The sequence below is a fragment of the Rana temporaria genome, chromosome 6 (genome assembly GCF_905171775.1).
Source record: "Rana temporaria chromosome 6, aRanTem1.1, whole genome shotgun sequence".
Taxonomy (NCBI): domain Eukaryota; kingdom Metazoa; phylum Chordata; class Amphibia; order Anura; family Ranidae; genus Rana; species Rana temporaria.
The window spans coordinates 205,962,367-205,980,189 of record NC_053494.1 but is presented as its reverse complement, the minus strand read 5'-3'; the positions used below and the strand labels follow the sequence as shown (position 1 = coordinate 205,980,189).

At 47.7% G+C, this 17,823-nt stretch overlaps 1 protein-coding gene across 2 annotated transcripts in view; it reads right to left on the bottom strand.

Moving 5' to 3' along the window:
* CFAP65 (cilia and flagella associated protein 65) overlaps window positions 1-16,010 on the bottom strand; it is a 139,832-nt gene extending 123,822 nt beyond the window's left edge. For both annotated transcript variants that reach the window (XM_040358153.1, XM_040358154.1), the window contains exons 1-4: window positions 15,997-16,010; window positions 12,878-12,968; window positions 4,419-4,603; window positions 2,239-2,341 (exon numbers count right to left, since the gene is read on the bottom strand). In XM_040358153.1, the coding sequence (XP_040214087.1) occupies window positions 2,239-2,341; window positions 4,419-4,603; window positions 12,878-12,955 (366 nt within the window). In that variant the 5' untranslated portion in view covers window positions 12,956-12,968; window positions 15,997-16,010. The remainder of the gene's footprint in view (window positions 1-2,238; window positions 2,342-4,418; window positions 4,604-12,877; window positions 12,969-15,996) is intronic.
* Between the last annotated feature and the right edge of the window lie 1,813 nt (window positions 16,011-17,823).

Sequence of the window (17,823 nt, the reverse complement as noted above, 5' to 3'; positions counted from 1 at the left end):
GCCACGACAGCCACCGTGGGACCCCACAACAGGAGGATCTGGGCCACTCTGTGCAAAAAGGAACTGCACAGTGGAGGTAAGTATGACATGTTTTTTATTAAAAAAAAAAAGAAAAAAGGGAACCTATAGTATCATTTTAAGGTTCCAATAGAAAGTATTAACAAAGTAGGGATACAGGACTATGGGGCTGATTTACTAAAGGCAAATAGACTGTGCACGTTGCTCCAAAAAGACGCAAAAAGTGCCTGATCCAACATGGTGGATTTTGTTTAAAAAAAAAAATGATGGCACAATCGTATGTGCCATTTAATTTGAACATGATTGGTTACTAATCACAGCTGCACCAGATTTTGAGTGTACCAATTTCCACCATTTTTGTTCATAAATCAGTTTGTATGCTTTTCCTGCCTTCTACAACAAGATGGCAGCAGAGCACCATACATGTCATGTACTGATGGCAGATCTGGTCCCCAAATCGTTTATTTTACCATAGGCAACTCTGTAATGAGAATGGTGTGGGGGGCTACCATTGCTGACCTTCTTATATAAAAAAAAAAAAACACTTGTTGTCTGGGTGTGTCTGGTCACAGGCACAGAAACATGCATGCTGTAAATCAGTGTCAGGTTTCTTTATCTCTAGACATTTTTTGTTAGGAAGCATTAAATACATCATCGTGACAACCAGGCAACTAGCATTTAAAGAATGATCAGCAAAGGCTAAGGCTGGCCATACATTATACCATTCTTGTGTACATTTTTCCTTCAAATTTACCAAAATTATCTTTTATAATCACTTTTTTTTTCTTTATTATGACCAGTTAAAAAGAAAAAAGACATTACAGATATACATCCTATACATATATCAAACTATAAAATATAAAACCTTTTTACTGTGTAGCCCTCCTTTCTCTTTCCCTTCGGGTTACTCTAAATCCATACTCTTCTTTTTTTTTGCCTGTGGACCTCCCCTACTTTCTCCCCCCCCCCCCTTGAAAAAAAAATGCACCCCACTCACTCCTTGCTCTACACACCCCTTTCGTGCTTTTTGGGTTTCGAAAGGAGCTAAATTGCTCCTTATCATATTTTTCCTCTACCTGTGTTTTTGGAGTCTACACTTACCCACTCAAAACCCCCCCCCCCCCAAAAAAAAAAAAAAAGACGGTTACCTGGCTTTTCCATTTCCAGTACATCCTTCCTGAGGACTGGAGCCCAGAACTGGACGGCGTACTCCAGGTGCGGCCGGACCAGATTCTTGTAGAGCGGAAGAATTGTCTCCCCAATGGGGCACAAAATATAAAAAAATAAAAAACTTAAAGAGTTATAACCCTCCCTTTATCTAAAAAGAAAAATGTTTGCCTTTAGTTTTACTTTAGGTGGACATTGACTTTCTTTGCAAGTTCTTCCTGGATTTATACATATACAGTGGAACCTCGGATTGCGAGTAACGCTGTTAACAAGCGTTTCGCAATACGAGCGCTGTATTTCAAAAAATCCTAACTCAGTTTGCGAGTGTTGTCTCACAAAATGAGCAGGATTCAGGCCAAAGCAGTGTGCAGTACTGCTTTTGGCCTTAGGTGGGGGGGGGCGCCGGAGCCAAACGGCGCCGATTGCAGCCGATCGTCACCATTCGGAAATGCACAAAAAGGCCCGAGGACAGAACGTAGATTCTCGGTCCAAGGACCACGGCTCTGGAATGCTCTACCCACGACCATCCGCTTGGAAGAAAACCATCGGGTTTTTAGGAAAAAACTGAAGACCCGCCTCTTCTGAAAGAACTGTACAACTCTGGATGCCAGCGCCTTGAGGCGATTAAGTTCGCATTTGTTTGCGCTATATAAGTTTCTCACTCACTCACTCACTCACTGTTCGGCTGACCTCGGCAAACCTTGGAAAGGCTTGTGAACGGAGTCTGTCCGAGGTTTGCAGAGGTCAGCCGAACTGTCCTCTGATCTTTCCGGACATTTCCGAGGCTCTCTGGCACCCGTAAGGCCGCATGCGGTATTGCATGCCATTGAAGTCAATGCGGAACTAATTATTTTAGTTTCGATTGACTTCAATGGGGAAACTCGCTTTGATATGCGAGTGCTTTGGATTACGAGCATTCTCCTGGAACGGATTATGCTGGTAATCCGAGGTTCCACTGTACAAGATTATATGTAATGGACTATAAATTGCAAATCCGACAGATTGCCTTCATAGCACACACAGATCAGTCATGTATACGTCAGAAGACTGTACCTTCTCCAGGGCTCGGAAGGTGATGGGGAGGGAGAATGAAGTCCCGGCACTCAGTGTCACCATCTGGGGGAACATTGTGCTGAAGAAGGTGTTGGCCGGAGGGCTGTGAAACAAAAGATTATTGGTTATTTAAATTTGGGATTATCAGAGTAATTGGCCTATAAGGGACTAAACCCGAAGAGTGCAAAATCTGGTGCGGCTGGCTGGGCAAGGTAGCCAATCAGCTTCTAACTTCAACTTGTTCAATTAAACTTTGACAATAAAACCTGGAAGCTGATTGGCTTCTATGTAGAGCTGCACCAGATTCTGCCCTCCCCAGTTTTGGTAAATCAATCCCATTGTATGAAAGTCTCCGAATGTAAAACTGATTTTGTTGCAACCAGTCATCTTCTTCCTTTCATTACTCACTTGTGTAAGGACTTGTTCACACGAGTGGTTGAAACGCCCCCAATCACTCCCCCTTTAGCTGTAGAGACAGTGGCTGGGGGTGTACACATGCCGCAGCCACAAACTGTTCCTCGTGTCCCTTTCGGCGGGCATAACACCAGCCGAGTGCAACCCATTCAAGTAAATGGGGCTTTACTTGAGGATGAGGATTTCCTCTTACTTCCTGTTTTGGTTATGGGACAGGAAGTGAAGGGAAATCTCCCCAGTGGGACACAGATGGCAAAAAAAATTATAGGAGTTATAATCCTCCCTTACTTTATCCATAAGCAGTGGCGGCTGGTGCTCAAAATTTTTGGGGGGAGCAAAGAAACGAAAAAAAACCCCCAAAAAAATCAATTGCAGCCTCACTGTGCCCATCAAACACAGCTACTGTGCCCATCGATTGTCGCCACTGTGCCATGCCATCATTTGTCCCCACTGTGCTCATCAATTGTCGCCACTGTGCCATCAAAACACAGCCACTGTGCCCATCAATTGTCGCCACTGTGCCATCAATTGTCGCCACTGTGCCATGCCATCAAACGCAGCCACTGTGCCATCAATTGTTGCCACTGTGCCCATCAATTTTTGCCACTGTGCCCATCAATTGTCGCCACTGTGTATAAATTGTCGCCACTGTGCCATGCCATCAATTGTCGCCACTGTGCCCATCAATTGTCGCCACTGTGCCATGCCATCAATTGTCGCCACTGTGCCCATCAATTGTCGCCACTGTGCCATGCCATCAGTTGTCGCTACTGTGCCCATCAATTGTCGCCACTGTGCCATGCCATCAAACGCAGCCACTGTGCCATCAATTGTTGCCACTGTGCCCATCAATTGTTGCCACTGTGCCCATCAATTGTTGCCACTGTGCCCTGCCATCAATTGTCGCCACTGTGCCCATCAATTGTTGCCACTGTGCCCATCAATTGTTGCCACTGTGCCCTGCCATCAATTGTCGCCACTGTGCCATGCCATCAATTGTCGCCACTGTGCCATGCCATCAATTGTCGCCACTGTGCCCATCAATTGTGGCCACTGTGCCATGCCATCAATTGTCGCCACTGTGCCATGCCATCAATTGTCGCCACTGTGCCATGCCATCAATTGTCGCCACTGTGCCATGCCATTAATTGTCGCCACTGTGCCATGCCATCAATTGTCGCCACTGTGCCATGCCATCAATTGTCGCCACTGTGCCATGCCATCAATTGTCGCCACTGTGCCCACCAATTGCCACCAGTTTGCCCCCTCAAAAAACGCCAGATTGCCCCATCAAATATCACCAGATTCACCCCCCCCCGAGACGGGTGTCAGTGTTAACCAGGGAACGCACACCCCGTGCGTCCCCTGGTTAACTATTTGGAAGCTGATTAGAGCCCACAGGCTGTAATCGGGAAACCTATCAGAGCCGCTGGCTCCGATAGATAATTCCAAAACTAACCAACTGCTGTTATTCAGACACCAGGGGGCCGGCCATCTGAATAGTGGGTGGCAGCGGCGCCGGCGACAATACATAGATTCATGCAATGCATGAATCTATGTATTGTTGACTTGAGTGACGGGTGCAGGGGAGAGAGGGGGCGGCGCTCCTGCGCCCACTATGGACGCACCACCACTGTGACCATAAGGAATAAAAAGTTCTGCCTTCAGTTCCACTGTAAGACTTTGGTGCAGGGGCCAGCAAACTAAAGCAAAGGGTACCATGGTGAGCGCTTGAAGCTAGTAACATGTCTACAAAATGATCTCACCTGAACTTCACCTTCTGTGTCCTCAGGCGGACATTCTTCAGAAGGAGGTGTTTGGTGTACTCCTTCCCCAGCTCCCAGTTCTGCCAGTGTAGACATCGATGGACCTCGAACCCCAGGACGCTGTCCTTCTCCTTCCCTTTCCTGCGTGACATGGATCGGGACTGCAGCTCCGAGGAGACGTTTCTCTGCAACACACGGAGCCAAGACATGTTACACCAACACAGCACATTATTTAACCACTTGAGACTCGCGCTATTGACAAAAGACGTCAACAGCGCGGCTCTCAAGTGCCAAGTGGACGTCTTTGGACGTCATTTAAAGTGCATTACCCGCGCGCGCCTCTGGGGGGCGCGCAGCGGGTAAACACTGTCCCGGCGCATCGCTGAATAGCCGGAGGAGAGGAGACCGATCTGTGTCCCTTGTACATAGGGACACAGCATCAGTCACCTCCCCCAGTCACCCCCCACACAGTTAGAACACACCCAGGATACACATTTAACCCCTTCCTCACCCCTAGTGTTAACCCCTTCCCTGCCAGTCACATTTATACAGTAATTAGTGCATTTTTATAGCACTGATCGCTGTATACATGTGAATGGTCCCAAATTTGTGTCCGATACGTCCGCCGCAATATCGCAGTCCCAATAAAAATCGCAGATCGCCGCCATTACTAGTAAAAAAAAAAATAATAAAAAAAAATCATAATTCTGTTCCCCATTTTGTAGGCGCTATAACTTTTGCGCAAACCAGTCACTTATTGCGATTTTTTTTTTTTACAAAAATACGTCGAAAAATACGTATCGGTCTTAACTGATAAAAAAATAGTTATTTTTTTTTTTTAATTGGGATATTTATTATAGCAACAAGTAAAAAATATATATATATTTTTTTTAAATTGTCGCTCTTTTTTTGTTTCTAGCGCAAAAAATAAAAACCGCAGAGGTGATCAAATACCACCAAAACAAAGCTCTATTTGTGGGAAAAAAAGGACGCCAATTTTGTTTGGGAGGCAGGTCGCACGACCGCGCAAATGTCAGTTAAAGCGACACAGTGCCGGAAGCTGAAATTTCGCCTGGGCACGAAGGGGGTTTATGTGCCCAGTAAGCAAGTGGTTAAAGCTGAAGATTAATCTGATTAGATTTCGCCTTTTCTGGAATATCACCTTTGCCATACCCGCCCTTGTCAGGTGGTGGTGCTGGTGAGGTAGGCAGCTGGGAGCCTGGAGGGGCAGATAGGAGTGTTAGACTCCTCCAAGTCATGGCAGGGTGGTCTGGTCCGACCCACCACACAGGCCAATCAGAACAGAGAAAAATCAAGGTGGTCAAATTACCTGGGACAAAAACTATTCATATAGGTATTTAAAGCGGTGTTCCAGCCACTTACCTGTCCAAGGAGCCCGTGATGTCGGCCCCCCGAGGCGGATCCGTCCATCAGATTGGGTGCTGGCGCCGCCATTCCGACTAAGGGAAACAGGCAATGGAGCCTTGCGGCTTCACTGCCCATTTCCTACTGCGCATGTGCGAGTCGTGCAGCGCTTTGTGAATGGTCGGCTGTCTTGTTTGACACATACAGGTCCCAGAAGACAGCGTGCGCCATTTCCCAGGAGACAACGCGAGTGAGGACGAGAATGAGGAGCTTCGCGGGGAAGGAAGTGGCAGATTAGGACGACTGCCTAGCAACAGGCGTTTGTGGGAAGTACATTTTTTATTTTTCAAATGTTTTATAAAAAAATTTAAGGAGTGTGTTAATGTTATTTTTTTTTTTTAGGGAGGACCTCCGCTTTAAGAGGATTCTTTTATACATTGCTCTCTAATTTGATTTGGAAGGAAATTCCCAACCTGAATCTGTGAAAAAAGCATTTCGATTTACAACCGTTAACGTGGAGCTCCACCCAAAAGGGGAAGAACCTCTTGTTTGCATCCTCCCCCCCCCTCCACTGTCACATTTGGTACCTTTCAGGGGGGGCTTTTACCTGTCAAAACCAGTTACCCGCTCCCACTTCTGGGCAAGATCGGCGCACATCGATCATGGTGATCTATGCAATTTCTCCCTCCTTCTTCCTCCGCTGCCTTCTGGGGGACACACAGGTCCCAGAAGACAATGGGGCAGATTCCAGATACGCCGCCGTAATTTGAAATCTGCGCCGGCGTATCGTTACGCCGATTCTCAAAGGCAGATATGCTTAAAAAAAAGGCTTCCTCCGCCGACGTAACTTGAATGCGGCGGCGTATAATTGTGTGCAATATTACGTTGACCGCTAGGGGCGCTTCCGTTGTTTTCGGTGTAGAATATGCAAATTACCTAGTTACGTCGATTCACGGCGGAAGTTTTTTACGTAAGGCTTTTCCGGCGTAACGTTGCTCCTGCTATTAGGAGGCGCAGCCAATGTTAAGTATGGACGTCGTTGCCGCTTCAAAATTTGAATTTTTTACGTTGTTTGCGTAAGTCGTTCGCGAATAGGGCTGGACGTAATTTCCGTTCACGTCGAAACCAATACGTCGTTGCGGCGTACTTGAGAGCAATGCACACTGGGATATGTACATGGACGGCGCATGCGCCGTTCGTTAAAGGGGTGGTTCCCCCTAAAACAAATTTCTAACAATACATTCGTAAGACCCGTTACACTGCGGGTAGGCTGGCTTTTGTTTTTGTTTTTTAGTACGTACCTCGATCTCGCCGTTTCGTCCCTTGGCGGTGGGCGTTCCTAGTTGATTGACGTTTCTCCGACGGGCACATACGTGACGTCACGACTTTCCGAAAGAAGCCGAACGTCGCTGCGCAGGCGCCGTATAGAGCCGACTCTATACGGCGCCTGCGCAATGACGTTCGGCTTCTGTCGGAAAGTCGTGACGCGCAGTATGCGCCCGTCGGAGAAACGTCAATCAACTAGGAACGCTCACCGCCAAGGGACGAAACGGCGAGATCGAGGTACGTACTAAAAAACAAAAACAAAAGCCAGCCTACCCGCAGTGTAACGGGTCTTACGAATGTATTGTTAGAAATTTGTTTTAGGGGGAACCACCGCTTTAAACACACGTCAATCACGTCAGGTCATCACACATTAGCATAAAACACGCCCCCCCCTTCCACATTTGAATTACGCGTGCTTACGCTGGCCCCATTTACGATACGCCGCCGCAATTTACGGAGCAAGTGCTTTGTGAATACTGCACTTGCTCCTGTAAGTTGCGTCAGCGTAGCGTAAATACAATACGCTGCGCCGCCGTAATTAGGCGCGCAGGTACCTGAATCTGCCCCAGTGAGACCAATCATAAAAGTGCAGCATCACTCACATGCGCAGTAGAAAACAGGCTGTGAAGTTGCAAGGATTCACTTCCTGTTTGCCTTAGTGAAGATGCCGGCACCTCCACCCACAGCCAAAGGATGGATCAGCTTCGGGTGCCTAAATCTCGGGATCCCTGGACAGGCAAGTGTCCTTATATTAGAAGTCAGCAGCTGCAGTAGTTGTAGCTGCTGACTTTTATTTTTTTATTTTTTTTTACAACTCTTACAACACTTTTTTTGAACTCTTCTTTAAATAGGAACTGCATTTGGCTCACATAATTTGTAATAAAAACATGTTTGCCATTCTGAAGCTTCCCTCCAAACCACTTTGCATATTATTTTATATATACTGTGATTCTGTACTTGACAAATATGCTGCAGAAATCTCCCTCCACTGAGTCTGGCTGCAGCCATTTTAACTGTGGGCAGCTGAAGCTGCTGCCTGTTCACTTCCTGGATTTACACAGACACACAGAGGCACGCCTCCAGCTCTGCAGCTCTCATTGGTCCTCGTGTGACTCACACCCCCCCCCCCTCCTGGCAAACTCTCACGAGAATGAGAGAGGCAGCTGTGTATGATGTCATAAGCCTAGGCTAATGACCAGACAAGAAACAGGAAGTGGGCTGTATAAGGGATTTACTGTCAGAAAAAAAAAATGTTTTACTATCCAAAGTTAAAACAACAACAAGGGCCGAAAATTTAATAGATGGAAAGATGAAAAAACTGAGGGTCCACTTTTTAAGTATAATTTTTTTCAAAAGTGACAGTTATTGTCAATGTCAAGTTGCGTTCAATAAAATTTGAAAATTACAGTCACATGAAAATAGAATGACTTCAGCTGGAGTTAAAGTGGGGTTGTAAAGGTACAATTTGTTTTCCCTAAATAGCTATAAAAGTAATGCAAGACTTTCTCCCTGGTGTGGAGTGTCGTGCTCGCCCCCTCCCTTGGACTACAGGAGAGTCAGGACGCCCACTAACACACAGCTCCTTTCTCTATCTGCAACGTAGAGAGCGTCCTGACTCTCCTGTTGTCCAAGGGAGGGGGCGAGCACGACACTCCACACCAGGGAGAAAGCCTTGCATTACTGTGTGGAGTTACAGACAGAAGAACAGGAAGTGAGGATTTCTCAGGAGAAATAAGGACATTTAAAAGTAAAATGGAAGGAATGAGGTAAGTGAAGGAGGACTGCACTGAGGGAAAGGAAGCTATATAGAGGAAAAAAATTTATCTTTACAACCCCTTTTATAAACTCATCAATTTACCGGTTTCAAAAAAGCAGTTACATTCCTAGATTGCTGGAAATGCAAACTGTCACATTGGTTGTGCTCTCAACCAGACGGTCAAATCATCAAATGGGTGGAGTCATAACTTGATCACATGTGCAGCCTCATGGTAGTTGCAGATCAAACAGAGGCCAAGATGGCGACTTCCTTGGCTGAAAAGAATAGGGGGGGTTTAGTAATGCGTTAGGCTCAGTTCACACTGATGCAGTGTGGGACCCGCTGCGGGTGTGTATATTAACCGCTTAACGACCGCTGCATGTATTGTACGTCCACAGAATGGCACGTACAGGCAGATGGGCGTACATGTACGTCCTTGCCTTCTAGCGGGTGGGGGGGTCCGATCCGGTTGGAAACCCGCGGGGAGCGATCCGGGACGAGGGCGCGGCTATCCGTTTCTAGCCGCCCCCTCACGATCGCTCCCCGGAGCTAAAGAACGGGGAGAGCCGTATGTAAACACGGCTTCCCCGTGCTTCACTGTGGCGGCGCATCGATCGTGTCATCCCTTTTAAAGGGAGACTCGATCGATGACGTCAGACCTACAGCCACACCCCCCCTACAGTTGTAAACACACACTAGGTGAACCCTAACTCCTTCAGCGCCCCCTGAGGTTATCTCCAAAACTGCAACTGTCATTTTCACAGTAAACAATGCAATTTAAATGCATTTTTTGCTGTGAAAATGACAATGGTCCCAAAAATGTGTCAAAATTGTCCGAAGTGTCCGCCATAATGTCGCAGTCACGAAAAAAATCACTGATCGCCGCCATTAGTAGTAAAAAAAAATAAAATAAAACTATCCCCTATTTTGTAAACGCTATAAATTTTGCGCAAACCAATCGATAAACACTTATTGCGATTTTTTTTTTTACCAAAAATAGGTAAAAGAATACGTATCTGCCTAAACTGAGGGAAAAAAAAGTTGTTATATATGTTTTTGGGGGATATTTATTATAGCAAAAAGTAAAAAATATTGCATTTTTTTCAAAATGGTCGCTCTATTTTTGTTTATAGCGCAAAAAATAAAAACCACAGAGGTGATCAAATACCACCAAAAGAAAGCTCTATTTGTGGGGAAAAAAGGACGCCAATTTTGTTTGGGAGCCACGTCGCACGGCCGCGCAATTGTCTGTTAAAGCGACGCAGTGCCGAATCGCAAAACCTGGCCTGGGCATTTAGCTGCCTAAAGGTCCGGGCTTAAGTGGTTAAGTTAACCACGCCCCAAAATCGATTCGCCCAAACGCATTGCAATGTGCAAAATCGGATTGCATGGGTGTGAACAACAATACAATCCAATTCTGGCGCGGCAAAAAACAAACAAAAAAACGATCTTCCCAGTGAAAATCTGTGCAGGTGGGTGTGTCAGTACAAGTCTGGCCAATGGGGTACAGGCAGGCTGTGCTGCCAAGTAGAATGCAAGGGTGAAAATGGACCGTCCTGGGAAGGATGCCTGGCGTGGTCAGAATAGGGAAGTAGCGGGACTGCCTGAATTATCAGGCATTTCACACAAAAGAAGCAATACACAGGGAATGGGGTAACACAGACATATCAGACATATAAAATCTTTGGGTTACATACACTTTATAGTGGATGTAAAGCCGCTCTCATCCTTTCTAAACTCCTGCCATAGTGCTGATCTATAAGGATATAGACGCCTCCTGCATGTATCCTTACCTGTCAAATGTCTCCCCTCTGTCTGTTATAAGACCCAAAAACTGCAGATTCTGTGGGTGGGTCTGTTGTCTGGAGCTCGGTGGGTGGAGTTGTGATGTCAGTAGACTCCCCGCCCTCCTCTACACTCCCCTTGTCAACATGCATTTTCTCCTGTGTATTCCTTACACTAAATTCTGCTATGATCCCTAACATCCAGTCAAAACCCAGAAAAGTAACCACATGACTTCAGAAAAGGAGTGTGGGGGGGGGGGGGAATTAAAAAATAATGCCTGTCTCCAGGCTAGTGCATGAGATATGTAAATAACCTGTCACTCACAGCAAGGAGAAAGAATGGACAAAAGTTTTCTCCTGTTTGTTCGTTTATCTCACTGAAAAAAGAAAAGAGGATTGCTCAGAGCTGGATTAACTCTTTGTGGCAAGACTGGGCACAGATGATAGGAAATCTTATACTCTACATTGTGACATCAAAAAAAAAAAAAAAAAAATCAGGTTTACATCCACTTTAAAGCGGAGCTCCCGCTGATCGGAACCCTCCCCCCTCCGGTGTCACATTTGACACCTTTCAGGGGGGAGGGGGGTGCAGATACCTGTCTAAAGACAGGTATTTGCACCCACTTCCGGCCACAACAGTCTCGGGCAGACTGCAGGCATTACGTCACCTCCCGCTGACCCCCCCCCCCCCCCCCGTTGTGTTCTGAGAACACTCGGCTCTCAGTACACAGCGGGAGCCAATCGGCAGGCACAGCGTGACTCGCGCATGCGCTGTAGGGAATCGGGCAGTGAAGCCGAAGCGCTTCACTTCCTGGTTCCCTCACCGCGGATGGCGGGGGGAGCAGCAGAATGACGACCGATCGCTCGTCCTCTGCTGCGGCCGGCGCTGGACTCCAGGACAGGTAAGTGTCCTAATATTAAAAGTCAGCAGCTGCAGTATTTGTAGCTGCTGACTTTTAATATTTTTTTTCCATGGCACATCCGCTTTAAAGCTATTGCCAGTCCCTCCCTGGAGCATGCACATCTAAAGGGTGCCCAGGGATGTGTTCTTTCACTTTAGCAAGCAGTAGGAAGCTTATGGGTGCCCTTGCAGGCTGTTATGAAGAGCTGGAAATACTAAACAAAAATGGCCACAACTATAGGAACGGCATATGAGATATGAACACATTCTTAACCCCTTCCTTACCGGGCCATAATAATATGACGCCGGCAGGAACCCTCCCTCCCTCCGGTTGGACGTCATATGACGTCTTTTCTTCCCGGCCATCTAGGGCGCACGTGTGACCCGGTGCACGTGCCCGGCGGCCGCGATGTCTGCCGCGCACCCGCGATTGCCGGCGATCACGGCAGGAGTGTGGATCTGTGTGTGTAAACACACAGATCCACCTCCTGTCAGAGGTGAGGAGACCAATGTGTGTTCCCAGTACAGAGGAACACACATCGGTCTCCTCCCCTTGTGAGTCCCCTCCCCCTACAGTTAGAATCACTCCCTAGGGAACGTATTTAACTCTTTGATAGCCCCCTAGTGGTTAACCCCTTCCCTGCCAGTCACATTTACACAGTAATCAGTGCAGTTTTATAGCACTAATCGCTGTATAAATGTGAATGGTCCGAAAAACATGTCAAAAGTGTCCGATGTGTCCGCCGCAATGTCACGGTCACAATAAAAATCACAGATCGCCGCCATTACTAGTAAACAAAAAGTAATAAATAAAAATGCCATAAATCTATCCCCTATTTTGTAGACGCTATAACTTTTGCGCAAACCAATCAATAAACGCTTATTGCGATTTTTTTTACCAAAAATATGTAGAAGAATACGTATCGGCCTAAACTGACAAAATATTTTTTTTTAATTGTGATATTTATTAAATCAAAAAGTAAAAAATATTGTTTTTTTTTTTTTTTTCAAAATTGTCGCTCTTCTTTTGTTTATAGCGCAAAAAATAAAAAACGCATAGGTGATCAAATACCACCAAAAGAAAGCTCTATTTGTGGGGACAAAAACATAAAGATTCTTTATTTGGGTACAGTGTAGCATGACCGCACAATTGTCATTCAAATTGTAACAGCGGTGAAAACTAAAAATTGGCCTGGGCAGGAAGGTGCGTACGTGCCCCCCGGTATGGAAGTGGTTAAAGTATGAAAACATATTTCAACAAAAATAACACAGCGCTCTGACTGATTGGTGTGATGAACGTGACTTTAGTACTCATTTAAAGACTTACCCGTTTAACTGAAGTGTTGCGCTTCATACCCAGGAAAGGACTGGGGTCCGGGGGTCTTATGTGAACGGGTCCCAGCATTTTAGTGTTGATTCTGGAATTGGAAAAGCATAATCATTATTATAGGGCACAGGTACTGGAGAACACAAATCAGCCCCTGTAGTGTAGCCGACACCCTTTCATACCCGAGATTACAGACACTGCCCTTGTGAGATACCGTACCAGGATCGGGTACAGAGCACATGTGTCGGCTGCCCTCCCACAATGCAGTGCTCTGTGCCCGAGCGGCCAATCATCAGGCTTAAAGGAGTTGTAAAGGAAAAAAATGTTGTTGCTGAAAGGACTGTTTACAGGGTATAGAGACATAATAGTGAACTGATTCCTTTTAAAAACGATTAAAAACAGATAAAAACCAATACAGGGACACTGACACGCGTCTCAGCCAATCAGGGTCACCGGGTCTGGTTACCGGTAACCTGATTGGCTGAAGCGACATCGAGGGCAGGACTACTTCGAGGGATCGTGGAGGAGAATCTGAGGATGTCTGACCGAGAAAGGTAAGTGCCAAGGGGGGGGGGGGGGGGGCAATCTGGCAGCATTTTAGGGGCAAACTGGTGGCAATTGATGGGCACAGTGGCAACAATTGATGGCACAGTGGCTGCGTTTGATGGCACAGTGGCTGCGTTTGATGGCATGGCCCAGTGGCGACAATTGATGGGCGCAGTGGCTGCGTTTGATGGCACAGTGGCTGCGTTTGATGGCATGGCCCAGTGGCGACAATTGATGGGCACAGTGGCTGCGTTTGATGGCATGGCACAGTGGCTGCGTTTGATGGGCACAGTGGCTGCGTTTGATGGGCACAGTGGCTGCGTTTGATGGCATGGCCCAGTGGCGACAATTGATGGGCACAGTGGCTGCGTTTGATGGCATGGCACAGTGGCTGCATTTGATGGGCACAGTGGCTGCATTTGATGGGCACAGTGATGCTGCAATTGATGTTTGTTTGTTTGCTCCCCCCCAAAAAAATTGAGCACCAGCCGCCACTGGGAGTAGTATCTCCCCCCATAAATGACTATATGTAGTATGACAATGGAGAGATCATTTGAATTTTTTTAGAGAGACGGGTAGGTGCATGCATGCCACCCTACACCACGGCCAATGTGACCTGGTGAGAAATCTGCCCCCCCCACTGATATTCTACTCACCCCCCGGGACAGCTACACTTCTATTAGGTTCCCCCCTGGAGTTCAGATTTAAAAAGTGTCACCTAGGCAGGAAATGAGGGGAAATGTCTCTCATGGAGACACCGGCAGCAATCAACCCAGCACTAAGGATGAGCTCCGGCGTGTTCGCACAGTCCATGTGCAGAGCCCGCCAGGAAGTCGTCTCCGCGCTGCGCTAATCACAGGCAGGGAGACATTTCCCCCTGCCTGTGATTAGCGCAGCGCGGTGCAGACTTCCTGGCAGGCTCTGCACATGGACTGTGCGAACACGCCGGAGCTCATCCTTACAGGCCAGCACCAAAACAAGTGGTGACGATCTCGGGCAGTACACCGGGATTCATCTGTCCCTGTGGTGCTGTCCCCCCCCAATCATGGCAGCTCATGACCCTGACCTGGGGGGGAGGGGTGTTTCCAAATGGTGGAAGTTTCCAAATGAATGAAGTGTAATGTGATGGGGGGGGGACTCTGAAATAAAGGGTGGGCACTGATGTAAAGGGGGGACTCTGGCGTATAGTGGGCTCTGATTTATGGGGAGAAACCTGTTGTAAAGGAGGAGGACTCTGATGTATACAGGGGATAACTATAATGTGTATGGGGGAACTTTGACATATAGGGAGGACACTGGTGTAAGGGGGGGGGGGGGTCTGATTCATTGGGAGCACTCGAATATAAAGGGGGCTGTTATGTATGGGGGGGAGACACTGATGTATAAAAGGAGACTCTGGCGAACAGTAAAGTAGACTCTGATTTATGGGGAGACTCTGACCAATAGGGGAGACATTCACCAATAGGGGGTCTCTGATGTAAAGGGAAGACTCTGACCAATAGGGGGTCTCTGATGTAAATTGGAGACACTGATGTATAGGGGAGACTCTGATGTAAAGGGGAGACACTGATGTATAGGGGAGACTCTGACCAATAGGGGGGCTCTGATGTAAATTGGAGACACTGATGTATAGGGGAGACTCTGATGTAAAGGGGAGACACTGATGTATAGGGGAGACTCTGACCAATAGGGGGGCTCTGATGTAAATTGGAGACACTGATGTAAAGGGGAGACACTGATGTATAGGGGAGACTCTGACCAATAGGGGGGCTCTGATGTAAAGGGGAGACACTGATGTATAGGGGAGACTCTGACCAATAGGGGGGCTCTGATGTAAATTGGAGACAGTGATGTATAGGGGAGACTCTGATGTAAAGGGGAGACACTGATGTATAGGGGAGACTCTGACCAATAGGGGGGCTCTGATGTAAAGGGGAGACACTGACCAATAGGGGGGCTCTGATGTAAATTGGAGACACTGATGTATAGGGGGGCTTTGATGCGGAGGGAGCTCTAACATATGGGGGTAGGACTCTGATATAATGGAGATGGGGGGCTCTGATATAATGGAGATGGGGGGCTCTGATATAATGGAGATGGGGGGGGGGCTCTGATATAATGGAGATGGGGGGGGGGCTCTGATATAATGGAGATGGGGGGGGCTCTGATATAATGGAGATGGGGGGGGCTCTGATGTAATGGAGATGGGGGGGCTCTGATGTAATGGAGATGGGGGGGGCTCTGATATAATGGAGATGAGGGGGACTCTGATGTAATGGAGGTGCGGGGCGCTGATATAATGGAGATGGGGGGGCTCTGATATAATAGAGATGGGGGGGACTCTGGCTCCCACTGATCAGTAACATTTCCGGGTTCGCACACTGGGATACTTTTAGAGGGTTCAGCAGCACACAGGAGGACCCCCTCCCCTTCGCTAAATATGAAGGGGGGGGCGCCGGTCACATGACTATAGACACACATTGTACAATCATACTGAGGAGGAAGAAGAATGGCTATCACGTGTCTCTCTCCCATTCTCGGGGTCCCGCACTCACCCTACTCACCCTACTCACCCTTCTCTCTCTCTCTCTCTCTCTCTCTCAATCTTCTCTTCTATCCGCGGCGGCCATCTTTCCGTCTCCTAGGTGACGGGACGCGGTGCGCTGACAATGTTTACCATAGCAACCACGGCGGCCGGGACGGACCAGACCAAACAGAAAGCGAAGCGCTGTGCCGCCCACAGGTTGAATCCCTGGAAAGGGCGGGTCCGTGTTCTCTCACTTATAGTGTATAAAACATGGGAGCCGCTAATTATCATTGAGACATCAATACTTCCTCCCATGGCGGGTATTCCTGTCAGGAGGGAGTACCTCAGTGTGACAGACCCTCACCTAGTGATATATATGGGGGGGGGGGGGGGGGTCATGTCATGTCCTCCCTCACAGCTCACTCTCACCCCCCACCCTGATAAAATAGGGCGATTATACACACCAGAGCCGCATGCTTTGCGCACATTTGCAAGGCGGTCGCGGCACAGCCCAATGCAGGCCTCATTTACACTTGCGGCAGTAAAAATAACCATGGCTCAGCTGCCTATTTTTACCGCGCTCCCCCCACCCAAAGCTGCAGTACTGGGGTTTCCACACACCGCCGCTGGGGCACTGCATAAAATGTTCCCGCCCAAACACGACCCATTATGCGCCACGACCGCGCCGTCCGCGCCAATTCTGACATTTCTCACATACCGCTTCAGGTCAACACTTATTTTTTTTTTTTTCTATTATTATATATAGAAAATGACTTAGAACCCCCAAACATGAGATATGTTCTGGAAGCAGAGACCCCAAAAAATAAAACAGCGGCTGTTTGTTTTGTTTTTTCTGATATTTGCGCAGCCGTTTATCAAGTGTGAACGTTCAGGAAAAAATTACGCTTTAATGAATTTTAGCGCACACAATATAATACCCGTTTTTTTGGGGTAAAATATAAAAAGATGATGTTACGTCGAGAAAATAAATACCAAACATGTCAAGATTTAAAATTGGACGTGATGAATTGGTGATGCTATAAACCTCTTCAGCTCCGGAAGGTTTTAGCCCCCCCCCCCCCCCCCCCCCCCCCCCCCCATATGACCAGGCCATTTTTTGTGATACGGCGCTGTGTTACCTTGATCCCTCTTCTTCTGGGGGGCCACGAACTCCGGCACTGTGACTGGCCGGAGTCGCGTGACGTCATTCCCGCGCATGCACGTGGGGTCCACCTTTTATGGCATGACCCAAGCACATGCACATGCGCAGGAGAAATCGCCTTATGGTGATTTGAAAATATCTCCTAGACCAGTGATGGCAAACCTTGGCACCCCAGATGTTTTGGAACTACATTTCCCATGATGCTCAAATGTACTGCAGAGTATATGAGCATCATGGGTAATGTAGTTCCAAAACATCTGGGGTGCCAAGGTTCATCATCACTGTCCTAGACTGTGCAGGTCTGGGAGATATTTCCAGCACCTACAGGTAAGTCTTAATCTAGGCTTACCTGTAGGTTAAAGTGGTTGTAAAGGGTTAACAACCACTTAAATTTGCAGATGATTCATGTAGCATTTACTTCCTGAAATCCATGTGCCCTTAGCTCAGCCATGCAGGCCACGAGGGTGTGCTTAACCACCTAAGGACCGCCTCCTGCAGATATACGTCGGCAGAATGGCACGGCTGGGCACAAGCGCGTACCTGTACGTCCTCTTTAAGTGCCCAGCAGTATGTCGCGGGCGCGTGCCCGCGACCCGGTCTGAAGCTCTGTGACTGCGGCTGCGGGACCAGCGGACCCGATTGCCGCTGGAGTCCCGTGATCGGTCCCCGGAGCTGAAGAACGGGGAGAGCTGTGTGTAAACACAGCTTCTC